Source organism: Anabrus simplex, chromosome 14 (genome assembly GCF_040414725.1).
Source record: "Anabrus simplex isolate iqAnaSimp1 chromosome 14, ASM4041472v1, whole genome shotgun sequence".
NCBI classification, from domain to species: domain Eukaryota; kingdom Metazoa; phylum Arthropoda; class Insecta; order Orthoptera; family Tettigoniidae; genus Anabrus; species Anabrus simplex.
The window spans coordinates 92,183,437-92,201,017 of record NC_090278.1 but is presented as its reverse complement, the minus strand read 5'-3'; the positions used below and the strand labels follow the sequence as shown (position 1 = coordinate 92,201,017).

At 37.0% G+C, this 17,581-nt stretch overlaps 1 protein-coding gene across 2 annotated transcripts in view; it reads right to left on the bottom strand.

Moving 5' to 3' along the window:
- The window catches only part of RasGAP1 (Ras GTPase activating protein 1), a 159,987-nt gene that overhangs the window by 4,141 nt on the left and 138,265 nt on the right, over nucleotides 1-17,581 (bottom strand). For both annotated transcript variants that reach the window (XM_067158273.2, XM_067158274.2), the window contains exon 19: nucleotides 14,478-14,588. In XM_067158273.2, coding sequence (XP_067014374.2) covers nucleotides 14,489-14,588 — 100 coding nt within the window. In that variant the 3' untranslated portion in view covers nucleotides 14,478-14,488. The remainder of the gene's footprint in view (nucleotides 1-14,477; nucleotides 14,589-17,581) is intronic.

Genomic DNA, 17,581 nt, shown 5'->3' with positions numbered 1-17,581 from the left:
TCATCTTGTTAATGAAATGAATGCTACCACGGAACAAGATGTCGTGTAAACTTCGCAAGGAGGAAGAGGAAAGAATTCTGCAATTTCCGCTTGATAGCGATGATGAAGATATCTCAGAATTATCTGATAGTGATAGTGCATCTAAGAACTGTGATTCCGCTCATGAAAGTGATAGTGAGGATGAAGATAACTTCGTACATAACCTCACCGCACTGAACAATTGAAAATGGAGTTTGGCCAGTAATTTTCCGAAAGGCAATGCGTGTGCAGTTGTTCGGGAGCTAAATACATAATCAGGAGGCATCTGGGTGATAATGCTACAGAATATGATGTTGTGAGTCAGTTCTTTACTAACACTTTTTGGGAGGGAATTTGCAAGGAAACCAACGCATATGCAAATAAAATTTTGGAAGATGTCACCTTCCTGATTACGCCACTGTAGGAGGTTCATCTCAAGGTAGCACGCCAATGAGACTGCAGGGAAGGCACTGGGGTAAATCAGCCACATCAAGGAGAATAAAGTCTTTTTTGAGCATGGAATCCTGAAGGAACCTTGCTTCGAGTTCAACAAATGCAAAGTTGCCCTCAACGTGGATGGATGTCTCAAGGTGTACTATACCTTAAAAGACTTCAGTTAATTGTAGTAAGTGAAACTCTAACCCAAAATGTTATTAGTTTGATGTAGTATGCTTTTGTAACCATTTTAGCATCCATAACATAAAATGTAGAAAATATAATCTCATTCCAAGGTACATTTCTCAAGGAAAATATTTGCATGGCAATGGGTTAAAAGAAGGTATATAATGGTTCCACTTTTCAATACTATTAAAATAAGAAATGTAAGTTTACATTCTTATTCCATTAAAATTGGTACCGGTTTCGACCAGTATTCATAGTCATCATCATCTTCAGCCAATTCTGTCATTACATGATGTGGCCTCTTCAAGTTGTGAACTCAGGTAGGTCTTTTACAGAACTCTCCACGTGGAACGGTCTCTGCCAGGTAGCACCAGCTATTTTCTTGATGTCTTTGTCCCATCTGTCTGGCGGTGTTCCTCTAGGTCTTTGATGATCTCTTGGGCTCCATTCTAACACTAGCTTCGTCCATCTGTCATCTTCCCTTCGAGCAATATGTCCAGCCCATCATCATCATCAACCAATTACAAATAAGTGTAAAACAAAGCCTAGAAAAATAAAATGCAAAGTTTAACCTTTTTGCTCTCGGGCTATTTTCACCAGTCAAGCCCAAAACACTCAGACCATTTTTCATGATTATGCATGTTAAAATGTAAAACATTGCCGAGTAAAGAAATCCCCAGGTACAAAATTGAAAAAAATCACAATAGTACACTATTCAATATAGTTTTAAGATAAAATATCCCAAAATTATTCATGGCATATTTTACTACAAAAAAAATAATTGAAAATTAGAAAATATATTACAAAAAATAAAAATTGTTTTTTTAATACTAAAAAAGTAATCTGTTCTTTAGTGATGTTGTTCAGTCATTCTGAAAAAAAAAAAAAAGAGGATTTAATTCTGTATAATATGATATAATTTTGTTTTTGTATTCTTATTTAGTCATGAGTTATAGTACCTGACGTAAAGAACTGTACACGTACCTTCTAGAGTCAGCATTTGTGTTTTGGAAAACATTCTCCTATCATCACTACCTGTAAAAACCGAATCATTCTTCTTCTTTATCTACAGCTTTTCACACACTTGTGGGGTCGCGGGTGCGAACTGTGTTGCACATGTAGATTTGGCTCTGTTTTATGGCCGGATGCCCTTGCTGTCACCAACCCTATGTGGAGGGATGTAATCACTATCGCGTGTTTCTGTGGTGGTTTTTAGTGTAGTGTATTGTATGAATATGAAGTGGAACTTCATTTGTTCCAAACAGATGAGCTCAGTGTCTCTATCTCTTGAGAAAAGTGTAAACTAAATCCAAAAGCTACTATTGCTGTCTTTTCCTGACATCTTGGGAGTCCATAAAGGTACTAATACAACCATCTGAACACAGAGTTGATAGACTGGCACGGTGAGTGTATAAGAGCAAATACAGTAGAGACAATACGCGACACTCAGCGAGATATCGAGGGACAGCTATTAGAGCTCTCTTTAGTGGGTAGACCTGAGAACTACTGATTCTGTCATAAGAGCACATGTATTTGTGTGTGAAGGTTTTGGCGTTATTTATGCGTTTTCAGTGAGTTGACATAATTAAATAGTAGCGTGTGTCATTCCTTGATATCTCCTCTCAACATGAGGGGAAAGGTATGTGCTGTGTTTGGCTGCAGTAACTATGAAGTAGAGAAGAATGCGCTGTCTTTCTTTCGCTACCCTCGTGACAAGAAAATGTAAGTAATATTGTGTTTGCATATATATTCTTCCAGTGACAAAAAGAATTTATAGTACTTCATAATCTTTTGACCTGCTCGACCCATATTTTAACTGGCTTAAAATATAATACGCATATTTTATTGTATAGTGCAGCAGTTAACCTTGTGTGATCTGTGGGTTTTGAAATGTCACAGAAGTGATTTGGATAAGGTGTACAAGAAAGAAGGGACGTTACGCTTATATAAGAATTATAAGATCTGTTCAGATCATTTCCAGGCCAGCGACTTTAGAAATCCTCGACTATACAGCCAAGGGTATGTTACACTTTTACTCTAATTGTACGTAAATATTCCTCAAAGCATCACTATAGACAACATTTTCATACTTTTCTTTCTTTTATCCCTCTTCTCAAATTAAAGCCGGGATTTTATAGATTTTCTTTCTGTTAGTAGGCTTCATGTTAAGAGGAAAATTGTCCAGCTATTAAATGTTAATTCATTGCATCATGTGTGTAAGGAATGTGTCGATATTTTTATTGACAAGTGTCTTAATATGATGATAAAATGTTTTTTAAATGAGAAAAAAGACAAATCTAACCGTAAAAGTTCAGACAGGAATGCTAAAGCAAAAAAAAAAGTAATGCATAAATGAAAGATCAAGCCATTTCACAGCAGTCCATTTCACATCTTGTTTATATGTCTAATTTCAGTCTTTAAATAATAACCTTTAAATAATTCTTCATTCATTTATCCAGAATTACTTCAGCAACTTCGAAGTTAATATCTCAATAATACTTTCTTTCTAGACGTAATTTATTTATCCATTTTCGTATATGCATTTCCATTGATATTTGAATTTAGTGCGACTTTTCAGGTCAAGTCACTAGGAGCGCCACCGTCGAATTGTCTCCCACTTCAACAAAGCTAAATCCGCAAGTGTCGCGTATTGTCTCTACTGTATTTGATAAGAGTTAAATAATTCTGTTTGGTTTCTGCTAGTGAAGCAATAAAATCTTTAAGGAGCACTGTGCATTGAAATATAGCCAAAAAACACAAATAATATGCACAGGTAAAAATGACTTATTTGATATACGACTTCTTCATTATATTTGGATCTATTGATACGCAGTGCTAATCTCTAAAATTATACAGTGCCTAATAAACTGCAACTGAACTCTTCAAGTACTTACTCCGTGCTACATTTAAGTGTGTATTTGATTCTTCACACACAGTGCTCTCTAACATATATCTTATTAATGTATTTGATCTATGACTTTCTCATAGACACGCATTACCAATACCTACTTAAAATCATACAGTGCCTCAAACTACAACTAAAAATACGCATTTGACTTTAGACTTCTACATAACTTTGAAAGCTCAACACACAGTGCTCCCTTATGTGTTATAGTCCTCCATAAACTGCATCTGACAGCATCATCTAAACTTCATTTTTACCTGTGCATCTTTTTTGTGTTTTTTGGCTATATTTCAATGCACAGTGCTCCTTAAAGATTTCAGTGCTTCACTAGCAGAAACTAAACAGAATTATTTAAACTTTGCATTTTATTTTTCTATGCATGGTTTTACACTTATTTGTAATTGGCTGATGATAACCATGAATACTGGTCGAAACCGGTACCAATTTTAATTGAATAAGAATGTAAACTTACATTTCTTATTTTAATAGTATTGAAAGGTGGAACCATTATATACGTTCTTTTAACTTAATATTGAACTCACTTCAATATGGAACAATATGAAATTCTTATCTCTTAACTGCCTTCGGATGTCGATGAGAGAGCTCGCTAGAGGACATAGTGAGAAAACGATACCGAAGATGATCAATCGCATGCAGTATAATGACTGGGTGCATAAATATCTGTAACTGAAAAATTTGTGCGCTTAAGTGCTTATAATAACGGATGCGACAGTGATAGGACTCTCGCTGTAACAGTTTAATATAGGAATTTTGAAGGGATGGACAAAAAGTGTTATTATAGCGGAGTTCTCGTTATATACCGTACTCGCTATAGGAGACTTCTACTGTATAACAACTTATATTTGACTATTGACTTTATAGGATGATGTCTGAGGAAAGCTGGGAGAGGAATAAGCCTTTAATAGTGGTCAATCAATCAATCATTCAATCAATTAATGATCTGCATTTAGGGCGGTCGCCCACATGGCAGATTCCCTATCAATTGTCTTACTCATATTTACATTTATTTATAATTGTTTACCTAGCTTTTTCTTAAATATTTTCAACAAACTTGGAAATTTATCGAACATTTCCCTTGATAATTTATTCCAATCCCTAACTCCTCATCCTCTAAATCAATGGTTCTCAACCTGGGGAGGCGTTGGACAATTTCAGGGGAGGCATGGTGAGGAAAAACACATACGAATTTGTCTAACAGTAAAAAGATGTGACATGTGAAAGAATGTACTACAAAACTTATCTTCGTCACCGTGAAGTCGTATACATAGAAAAAGGATTTTCTTAAAATTATCATACTTTATAGTAACATTGGCACGAGGAATTTGTGTTTATGAATTGTATAATGATGTGTAAAAAATTATAAAAATACATTTTTTAAATCATGAAGTATAGTAAAAATTATTGCACTTTTACAATGTTTACATAAACTTTTTCTACATGTATAAGAAATGTAATAAAATGACAAAAAATGAAAATAAATTAATAAATCAACTGATAAGTACGAAAATTTACACGAAATAATTTAAACATTTTTATTTTATTTTCAATTTTTATTGTGCAGTTTCCATCAACGAATCTGAGTTTCCTATGATGTCTTACATCAAATCAACAATTCATTTTGTGTGTCCGATGTTTTTAATTCATTATATATATGTCTTATTAAGGATGACACAATATCAAGTTGAAATGTATAATTATGTCTGTATAAAGTTTCGTCTTGATTGGACGTAAAGTGTTATAGTATTGAATAAGAGCATATCAAAATAATTTTGTACATTTTTTTTTTTTTCTTTTAATTTTCTTAGTTGTAACCCTTTTGTTCTCAGCCATCGATAAGTCTACCACACACTTGGTGTAGTTCTATTGCATTAGAAAAGTGGCAAGTAGCACATATTACCACTTTCATCATGCCTTGTACGCCTCATTGTAGCACCACCATTGGTTCTTGCAGTTTTCCTGCATAAACTTTGTTGGTGCTATGAGGATCCAACCAGCCTCCAGGCTGAAGACTCAACAGATCATGACTTAAACTCACAGAAGTGTAAAACCTTTGTGTATTAACTAGCCAAGTAATATCTACAAAAATATGCTCCTTCCTTTCAGGGGAAATATTCTTGAAATCGATGATGCAAAATGCTGTGATCAATTTATGACAGTCGAAACTGGTTAACCCTGACAATTACACCATACGACTTTCTGACATGTCGTGCGAATGAACGCCATCTAGTGCTCAAAGGGAGGGGAGATTTATCCCCTACACCACCACTATTTCTTGTTCATTCCATCTAGTAACTTTAAATAATAGGGTTTAAGTGGCACGTCTTCGAGACGGTTACTGTCAGGGTTAAGATGTCCCTCTCTAGCATGTTTCCCTGGTTATTACGCCATTATTCCGAAGTCCCACGCCATGTCCTATTAGGTACATGCTAAAGAAACCTCGATACCACATTTAAGGCAGTGGCAGATTCCCTATTAGTACTTTCATTACTCCCACCATAAGAAATACAAATTAACGCTCCCGGCCGCATTGCATGCACGATGGGCCAGCGATAACTACAATACTCGGCATTAGACCCTGACGGGACCCTTACGAAGCTAGCCCAAAACTGACCTGGGTAAGGATTTGGTAGAGAACTTAATTTCATGGCTCCGGAGTGCAATTGCATGTCGAACTACAGCTCCAGGGAGCATCAGTCCCAAGCCAGTCTTTGCTATGGAGAGTGTGCAACAGTAACTCGTCTGATGTGTTGATGCTTATTTTTTCGTTTGTAAGTCAATTGTGTAACAGCATCCATAAATTAGCCCTACTGTACTTACCGGTACGCATACTGGTTTGCAGGACATTCAGTTATGGATAAGAAGAAGAAGAAGAAGAAGAAGAAGAAGAAGAAGAAGAAGAAGAAGAAAGCTAAACAGTTTACAAATGATGAAAAATTAAAGTTTATTGAGAAAGCGGATGCTAATCCACACATGAAACATGTGCAAATTGCCCAGATTTTGGACATTCCTATGACAACTTTAAACATAATTGCAAGCAACATGCATAGTTCGCGTTTCTAAGAATGTTTTTCCTTGATGTTTTACTATATTGGTGTTCTTAAAATGTATTATTTCTTCATTTATTTCTTGACACGGATAAGCCCAAAAGCCTTATCATGTCTATAAGTACGGGCTGTGAAAGCATCAATGGCAACAAGAAAGTTCCTGTAAATTCCACTCCACTGAACCATTTATTCTAAACACTTGTCTCTTTGCTTTCATATTATTTTATGTTCAAACCTAACCTAATTTTTTTTGCTACTTGCTGTACGTCGCACTGACACAGATAGGTCTTATGGCGACGATGGGAAAGGAAAGGGCTAGGAGTGGGAAGGAAGCGGTCGTGGCCTTAATTAAGGTACAACCCCAGCATTTGCCTGGTGTGAAAATGGGAAATCACGGAAAACCACCTTCAGGGCTGCCGACAGTGGGTTCGAACCCGCTATTTCCTGAATACTGGATACTGGACACACTTAAGCAACTGCAGCTATCGAGCTCGGTAACCTAAAATTTAACAGGAAAATTGTTTTTCATATATTTTAGCACATTCCCTCTTTATTTTTTTCCGTCGCCACAAAAATGTCCTAACCAGTTTCGGCTACTACCTAATAATGTCAGATACTGCTAAAGATTCTCATTAGAGAGTTTCTTGTAATGAAAAGTGAGCTAGGTATTTCAGTTACTAGTCAATCAACTACACCCCATTCAGAGTTGTTAAATGTGGCAGAATATTTTCTCTAATTTCACTGCAATGGAGTGATAGAAATTGTTTTTTAATAGAATCTGTGAAAGGGTTATTAAAGTTTGGTGTTCCTGTTGCCTTCGGTTTTGTTCATCGATTAATACACCAAGGAATTTAAACTCCTCTACTCTTTTAAATATATATTTCCCAATCTTCAAAGGCAATCTGTCAACCTCCTCATGATTCGGTCTCTGTACAACCATGTAATGTGGTCTTTTTATCATTTACCCGTAAGCCAATTTTTGCTGCCATTTCCTCTAGTTACACAAATAGCTGCCTACAGTAATTTCTAATTCATTGCGGCCAATAAGAACAATATCATCTGCATATGCAAGGGCTTTATGATGTCTCCCCAGTATGATGCCAGCAGGTACAAGAGCTAATTTCCTGATAATCTTCTCCAGTGCAGTGTTGAATAGAAGAGGAGATAGTACATCCCCTTATCTCAGACCAGTTTTATTCTGGAAGGAACTTGATTTTCTGCCCTTACCATTACCATTCATATAAAGTTTGCACATGTTAATTAATTTTATGGAAAGCCAAACTTCATCATGATGTTCCACAGCCCTTCTTTATGGATTGAATCATATGCCCTGAAGAAATCTATAAAGAGATAATGAACCGACTCCTTGTGTTTCCACACCTTATCATTAATAGTCTTATTTGCAAATATGTTGTTTGTAGTGGATCTGTTACTACAAAAATCGTTCTAATAGTCCCCAATCATATTTTCAGCAAATGGTTTTAAACGCTGTAAAAGAATAAATGACACTCAGGATATCTTATTCATAAGTTAGAAGTAACAGACATGAAAGTAGCAAGAATGATTGCTGGTACAAACAGGTGGGAACAATGGCAGGAGGGTACTCGGAATGAGGAGATAAAGGCTAATTTAGGAATGAACTCGATGGATGAAGCTGTACGCATAAACCGGCTTCGGTGGTGGGGTCATGTGAGGCGAATGGAGGAGGATAGGTGACCTAGGAGAATAATGAACTCTGCTATGGAGGGTAAGAGAAGTAGAGGTAGACCAAGACGACGATGGTTAGACTCGGTTTTTAACGATTTAAAGATAAGAGGTATAGAACTAAATGAGGCCACAACACTAGTTGCAAATCGAGGATTGTGGCGACGTTTAGTAAATTCACAGAGGCTTGCAGACTGAACGCTGAAAGGCATAACAGTCTATAATGATAATGTATGTATGTGTTTAAAAGAGATATACCACGATAATTTTGAACTTCTTCCTTATCCCCACCTTTATAATTGGGACAATAAGTGATTTCTGTCATTCTTTTGAAATAATTTCATCGTGCCATATCCTTAGAATGATCTTATTTATGTAATCTTTCTCCACCGCATTTAATAAGCTAAGCAGGAATGTTGTCACTACCTGAAGCTTTATGGTTTTTAAACATATAATACTTTGTAATACTTCTTGATATGATGGATCTGGTATTTGTTCTTCTGATGGGGAACTGATGGATATTGTAGACAACTTCCAGTATTTAGGTAGTGTTCTGTCATCAGACAATACCATACATCAAGAGATTAGTAACAGAATACAGAAAGCTTCCAAATTCTATCACGCTGTACGTCAAATACTTTGGGATGAAACATTTCCGTTAGCTTCCAACATCAGCTTGTACAAAATATATCTAGTACCTATATTGACGTATGGCCTGGAAGCAGCAACACTTACTGGATCAACAAAGAGTCGTCTTTAGGCAACAGAAATTAAGTTCCTCCGTTCTTGTCTACAAAAAACAAAAATGGATAAAGTACAGAATGTGGATATCCGACAACAGCTTGGATTGGAAAGAAGCTTGCTGGAGACTCTAGAAGTGAAGAGATTGCAATGGTATGGTCACATGAAAAGAATGAACCCCCACAGGACTCCTCGAACATACTTTGAACACAATATTCCTGGGAAGAGACCAAGAGGAAGACCTTGTGATGTTTGGGAAAAACAGATAATGAAGGACCTTGAAATTAGAGATGTGAACTGGTGTCGCATATATGAGCAGCATCTGTGGATGGATAGAACAAACTGGAGGAGGCTCATACACAACCGCACCTGGCTTGCTGGAGTGAAGAAATGATGACGATGGGGAACTAGATGGTTTACCAATACAGGTTTCTGGATCAGCACAATTCAGCAGGGAATCGAAGTATTGGTTACAGTAATTTTATAATTTGTCCTGATCAGCAATTAAATTTCCAGACTTATCTCACATAATACTCGATTTTGGTTGAAATCTTTTTTCAATTGTGTTGACAGTTCCATACATCTTGCGGATGTTCCTGTTTCTGTAGTCATCTTGGATTGATTCTATTTGTTTTTCTCTGTATAGTTCCTCAACATCTACATTCTTATTAGACTGCAACCACTTATTACGCCACATTGCCACTTCATTAACTGACATGCCTCACTGAGCCATTTCTTTTTCTTACTAACACCTTTTGGTATCACTTTCATTGCTACTATTGTCATGATTTGTTTTGCGCTATTCCACATTCGTTCACAAACTTCGTCATTTGTTTCATCAATGTCTTCTATAGGATCTTCTCCCAGAATATCAAATCTGTTTGTAATTTCCACATTATACTTTAATCTTTCATTCTCCTGCTTCAGTTTCTCAGCGTCAACTTTGCATCTATCCTCACTCTGTGACTTACAAGAGGTTTTCAATTTAATTTTAATAGAAGGAATTATCATATGATCAGATCCTATCTCAGCTCCTCTGTAAGCTCTGATATCAGTTATGAAGCTCCTATGCCTGTTATCAATTAGTACGATCTATCTGATTAGCAGTCTTACCGCCGCGCGAATACCATGTTTCTTTATGTATTTGTTTATGTGGGAAGGTGGTACTCTGTACATTCATGTTTGTGGATGTAGCAAAATTGATTAGTCTAATGGCATTATCATTGCTTTCATCATGCTGACTTTCCCTTCCTATTGTTGGCAAAAAACTTTCTTCGTTTCCAACTTTTGCATTGAAATCACCCAAAATCATTTTGACATCATGTTTGGGTAATTTATTCCACAGTTCTACCAAGTCCTCATAAAAGGAATCTTTAACGTGATCATCCTTGTCGTTTGTGGGGGCATGTATCTTCATTCACATGTTCAAAGGACAGCACTGTTGATACTAGTGAATTTTGGACAAAAAATGCAGTATCAAATTCGTGGGGTTCATTTTCTTTACCACTCTTAAAAAATGTATACTTCTCCATGTCCTGTATACCATTACCTAATAATCTAGTCTCTTGAATTGCAACAATTCCCACTCTATACTTCTCCAACTGTTGACTGAGGATTTTGAAGCATCCAGGTTTATAGAGGGTTCTTACATCCCAAGTTCCTATTCATAAAGCCGATTTCCACTGCAAGGTCGTCATATTTTGATATCCATTCTTATTCATCCGAGGCAAATGTGAGATATTCGTAACAATTTTTTTTTTAATGCAATAGAGCCGTTAACCCTATGTGCAACCCCCAACCTGGATGGCCAGAGACTTTTCTGTCAGGGTTGCCATACCTTAGCTGAGTAGTCCCAGTTTTAAGGTGCTAGGTACTGGCCCTCCCCTTATATTAGAATAGGATTTGCTAGTTATAATGTAGTCTAATGGCATTATCATTGCTTTCGTCATGCAGACTTTCCCTTCCTATTGTTGGCACGAAAATTTCTTCCTTTCCAACTTTAGCAGGTACACTTACTCATCATCATCATTATCAGCCAGTCCACTTCCTCAGGTACTGTTAATGAGCCTCTTCCACTTCTTCCTGTCCATTTACAGCTTGTCATGGAGAATATCATACACTGTCCATCCTTTGGCAACTAGATCAACCTTTATCACGTCCATCCATCAGGTTTTAGGGCTTCCTGCAGGTCTTTTCCCCTTCACCTGTATTTCCAAATTTATTCTGGCTGTTCTTGTAGGCTCAATCCTCATCACATGCCTGTACCACCGTAGTCTGGATGTACCGATTCTGTCTAATAGGGATGTCTTTATTCCGGCTTCTTTCCTCACCTCCTCATTTCGTAACTTATCCATCTTATGGCCAGTATTATAATAAGGGTTTAAAGTGAAGATTGAGTTCAACTGTAACTTGAGTTTAAACCAATGTTGAGACTTATAATGACTGGCCTAAGTTAAACTGAGGCGAAGAAGGAAATATACGATCTTGGTAGCAGTGAATTGCGAGAAAAGACGACTGTCGATAATGTTTTGCAGTGACTTGCAAGACTAAATGACTATCGATAATGTTTTGTTTACTTCTTGTAGGTAAAATGGTGGATAAAAGCAATAAACGTTGTCCTAATTTTCTTGTAATGAAATAGAATGGCTTGTGCAATTGGTACAGAAATATTTATATAGTCCGTGAAACAGTGGCCTTATGAATTCTCCGAAATATCCCATTTTAACATACTATGCGAGGCATTAAACCACAATGCTATTAGTCGCTGACTGAGGGGTTCTACAGCATGATTTCTGAAACAGAAGGAAGTTACTTTATTTTTTAAAATTTACACTTCTGACATTCAAACAGTTCAAAAAGTCATTTTTACATTTGTACCTTTTTGTTGCATGTTTTATTCTAGCACCAATTTGTTGAAATAGGGTTATGACAGTCTGTTTTGTAAGCCTAAACCTAGGGGCAAAAGATCCACATGGGTCGACGCCCCGAACAAATACCATTAAAAAAAGCCTAAACCTATTTAAAAACTATTTTTCATTCCGTGTATGAAAGTGACGTCCCCTTGCTCGGAAAACTTGTAATGCTCATGGTCGTTCAATAATTTGAACCACTTCTTCGTCATCGCTTAGTATTTCTTCACACACATCAAAAATATTCAAGATCCATTCGTTCTGCCATACTGTAAGGTTATGTATTCTTAAACTTCAGTTTAAACGGGAGATGAGTGGCAGTAAAATTAATATCTAGTTAAACTTAAGATTAAGTTTTATAATACACGAGTAACAGATAAACCAAAGTTTAAACTGAACCAACAGTTTAAACTTCTATTATAAAACCGGCCCTTAGTCTTCTCGATGGTGGATCTAAGAAATTTCATCTCTGATGCTTGCAGTCTTGATGAATCTCTTTTTGTGAAGGTGCACACTTCAATACTATAGGCCAATATTGGTATGAAATAGCTGTTAAACATCATTAGTTTGGCCGGTTTTGGAATCATGTCATCCCATAAAAGTGTTCTTACTTCTTGGTATTGCATAAATTGTGCAATTCTGATGGATAACTATTGCGTAAAAATAAAAAAAATAAAAAAGGAGTGTTACGAATATCTGACATTTGCCTCGAATAAACAAGAATGGATATCAAAATATGACTTACTCGACGTTTGCAATCAATGAAATTAAATTATGGTTTCCTTTTGAGAAGTTGATTTTGATATAATCTCATTCCTGCTGCCTGAATTCCACTGTAGTCATTGTTTAGTAGAGAACATGCATTAAAATTATATATATTTCACTAAAAATATATATACAGTAGAACCTCGATAATTCGAAATCGGTTAATTCAAAATCCCGCCTAATTCGAAGAAGCTCTCGTTCCTGGAAACATGAGATACAGTTCTACATGTTATCTCAATTGTTTAATTCGAAATGCGGATAATTCGTAATTCGAAGTACAATGTCGGCCTCATTACCGAAATTCAGACTTTTAATTCGAAACTGCCTTTACATTTTAAAACAATAGTATGTTACAGAGTAATTTCAACTTGAAATTTTGTCCGCTCCGCATCATAATAGATAGCGCATTCTGGAACGTGGAGGGGTAGCTTTCCGATTCCGCACTTTCACTCACTTCGGTGGGTCTACAGTGCGCTTCATGATTGCTAAGTTGAATGAAATCGGAATTCTTTTGTATTCAACCTTTTAAGGAAGGCCGTAATATCACGCAACAGGCAGTGTGCGGGGAAAATAGAATCCGCGAACACTGGCGATGCCGACAGTTGACGCAAAAAACGTGGCTCATATAATAAATTCGTAGGCACCGAACAATATTGTCATTGCCGGTGAAACTGCACTGCTTTATTTTAATGCGAGCCCAAACGGTCTTATGGTTTTAAAGGAGAAATTGCGAGCCGCGAAATCGTACAAGTGTGAGGGATGGGGGTCATAGTAGTGCGTTGCAATGCACATGGAAGCGAGATACTTAATCCCGTCGTCATAGGAAAGTTCAATAAGCCACAATGTTTCAGGAGCGTCAGGCACTTTCCATGCCAGTACAAAGCATCTATAATAAAAATGCAAACAGTACATAAATCCAAAAAAATAATGCATTTGCACAGGGGAATCGGCATAATATATCCTCGTCTTTGAATTGTGCTATTTTTTTCTTTCGTTGGGTGAGGTTATGTTTGTCAGTGATTTATCCAAGTGCATTATTTGAACATTCTAAATGCACCTTGTTGGATACATTTCGGAAATAGTTTTTTTCCATGGCATTTGAAAGGTTTAAACTGTGAATCGAGGTGACTGCATGTATTAATTGGGTCTTAGAATACTTTGTGACGCGGTAAGTGCTTACATTTCTGAAGTACGAGCGAAGTGCCGGCGGGAAAACGTACAAGGATAGAGTCATAGGAAAGTTCGATTTTAAGGGCATCGGGTACTTTCTGTGTAAATACAAGGCATCTAAAATGCATACAGTATAGTAATCCAATTAATAAAGCACTTGCACATGGGAGCCAGCATAGATTTCTCCTCGTCTTTGAATCATGCTTTTTTTTCTTTCTTTCGTTGCGTGAGGTTATGTTTACCAGTGAGATACCCGAGTGCATTATTTGAATGCTGTAAATGCACCTTCTTGGATACATTTTGGAAATAGTTCTTTTTTTCATGGCATTTGAAAGGTATAAATTGTGAATCAAGGTTAACTGCATGCAGTAACGGGCCTTTGAATATTTTGTTGGTACTTCTGAATTGCGAACTGGCGGTTAATTCGAAATCACGTAATTCGAAGTCCGATTTTTGAGTCCCAACAACTTCGAATTAACGAGGTTTTACTGTATAAGCTTAAATTTAAATGGATACTTTGTGTCCACATTTTCTCACTGTGAAGCTGGTCACTCTAATTTCAGTACACTAGTTACTCACTTGGACCGCTGTCAGTTGGACATGCTATACGTCTTCCTGAGCATACCGCTATCGAGTCGGCCGACACGAGCAGCTAAGAGGAGGTAATTGTCATCACCAATCGGTGCTTGCCTGTAATGACAGAACGGGGTACACTCAGCACACAGTCATATGTAGTGGATAACAATTAAATATAAACAACACACTAAATACTGAGTGAAAAGAATTGTAAATTAAAACGTTTGTCTTCACATTGTTTGGTAGTGCTCAACCTCTTCAGTGGCATGCCCAATAAATTCTTGGGCGGCGTGCGCTTGCCCATAAGGTGACCGCCTGAGAAATTCTCGTTTAGATGCAGTGTTAATTTCATGATCACCTAAGATTTTCTTGGGAACTGTAATCTCTTTGCAAAATGTTTTCCAGCATTCTCAACAGATGGCACGAGGGTTTCCAGCTACATTCATGAAGTCTTAAGCCTAATTCTCTCCTTTACATTAATTCTCTAACTAGCTGATTAGCTAAACAGAAACAGTGAGCAAGTAATGGAAAAGATGTTTGTCTAAAGACAAAATACGAGACTACACTGAAGATAAATCTCTAACTGATATTAGTATTTTTGATAGTAGTGACAATGATTCGAATTATGGCCTTGTCAGTATTCCTAGTGAAAGCGAAGATGATGTTAAGTAGGGAAGTAACTGTGATGGTACCAGGAAATGTAGAACACACATTCGTGTGGAAAAAATATAAGCCTGGAAATTCTGCATGATCTAATATAATTCCATTTACAAGAAATCCTGGAGTAAGAGCAGGATTATTGTCAGAGGCGAGTGCAATGGACTCTTTCAATCTATTTCTGACGGATGAAGTCGTAAGTTTGGTAGCGATCAAAACCAATTCCAATGCTATACAGTGCACTGAAAAACTTGTAAATAAGTCTCCGCATACAAGGCCATGGTTTTGGAAAGAAACCAACTCTTGTGAAATTCAGCAGTTATTTTACAATTGGCTTTACATCACACCGACACAGATAGGTCTTACGGCGAAGCTGGGAAACGGAAGGGCTAGGAATGGGAAGGAAAGCGGCCTGGCCTTAATTAAGGTACAGCCCCAGCATTTGCCTGGTGTGAAAATGGGAAACCACGGAAAACCATCTTCAGGCCTGCCGACAGTGGGGCTCAAACCCACTATCTCCCGGATGCAAGCTCACAGCTGCGCGCCCCTAACTACACGGCCAACTCACCCGGTCAGCACTATATTGTGTTAGATTTTTTATGGGAATAATTCAAAAGCCAGAGATAAACATGTATTGGTCACAAGACAGTATTCTCAAGACATCAATAAAACACCAAACAAAAGGTGTAGGAAGGCTTATTGTAAAAGGAAAATTGTAAAGTAAGTTTTTAAAAACCACTGAAGGTTATATGAATGTTTTAGCATCACTTCCCCTTTATAATTGCCACTAATTCCTTGTTTCCAACAAATATATAATTTCCTCTGAAAACCTCACTTTTCTGGAAAAAGAACTCTGTGAGAAATCACTACTGAAGGGCTTAAGAAAGGGTGCTAGAAGGCATCATGGTGGAAATAAAACAATAATACCAAGGCACTAAGAGCTAAGTCTGCATGGATGTGGAGTGCCTGTCCCGAATGCTCTTTACAAGCATTATGGTTGAAATCATTGAAATAGTCAAGAGATGATGTAGATATTGATTCCCATAGGGAACCTAAAATATTTGTCCCGAATGAGTAAATTTATAATACCAATATAATGGTCCGTTATTGGACATTATAAATTTTCCAGCCTTGCGTCTTGGGTGGTGTGCTAAGTCCCAAATGACGAGCCTAACTCAGCACACGAGGGCGAAACGCAGGCAACCAAGAATGAGTTAGCTGGAAAATTTATAATGTCCAATAACGGACCATTATATTGGTATTATAAATTTACTCATTCGGGACAAATATTTTAGGTTCCCTATGGGAATCAATATCTACATCATTTGATGGCCAGGCAGGCATCAATTTTTGAAAATGAGACATAGCTCTCATAGTGCATTGGCACTGCTGGTGGCCTCCACGGTATGCACTAGCCTTGCGTCTTGGGTGGTGTGCTAAGTCCCAACTGACGAGCCTAACTCAGCACACAAGGGCGAAACGCAGGCAACCAAGAATGAATTAGCTGGAAAATTTATAATGTCCAATAACGGACCATTATATTGGTATTATAGTCAAGAGAGACAAAAATACAAATGCATTGGTGTCTGTAGATGATGCTGAGACATAGGGTGAGACACGACAGTGACTAAATTCGTGGAATGAAGAATTCAAAATGTTCCAATTTACAACTAGTCAAACCAAAACAGTAGGCTGGGTGGTAAACAAAGGAAGCGAAGCAGGCAAGCTGAGCCTTAGACAGCACTTCACATACTTCAGAAGTGTTTTGTCGGCCGATAGCAGAGTTGCTTGGAATTTATTATTTTCACGATGTTGGTTAATCCTGTCCGTATTGACTTGACAAGGTCATTGACAGCAAGCAAAGAGCAAGAAAATGTTTGTTTGATTCAGACTAGTGTAATAATATTTCGTTCATGGATAAATTTGGCAACCAGTTGAAAGTGAAGAATTTGAGAGCTGGCAAGGTCATTACGCAACCGGCAGCATAGTAGCAGCTCGCTTCATAAGGTCATTGACAGCAAGCAAGGACATATTGGTTGGTTCAGACCTTTGTATAGTCATTTGAACTTGTGGATAAATTTAGTTGAAACTGAAGAACTGGACGATTAAAATGGCTAGCATGGTTGGATGGGATTAAGAGGAGGAAATTCCAATTTATATGAGAGGTCTCAGAAATATAGCAGACTTAAGGAAAGGAGAAATTTTCAAGAAGAGAGCAGAAAATATTTTAAGTTCAACATAGAGACTAACTTAATGGGTGTTATTTATTTATTTATTTATTTATTTATTTATTAATTAATCAAAATTATTATATTTCAAGTGTTTTATTAAATGACAAAGTAAATGTAAATTTAGGCACAAAGAAACATTTTATTTCTTTTTTAGATGTAAATACGGGCGTAAGTTCCAAAGCAGAGCAGATTTAAAATTTTAGCATATAGTGACTAATT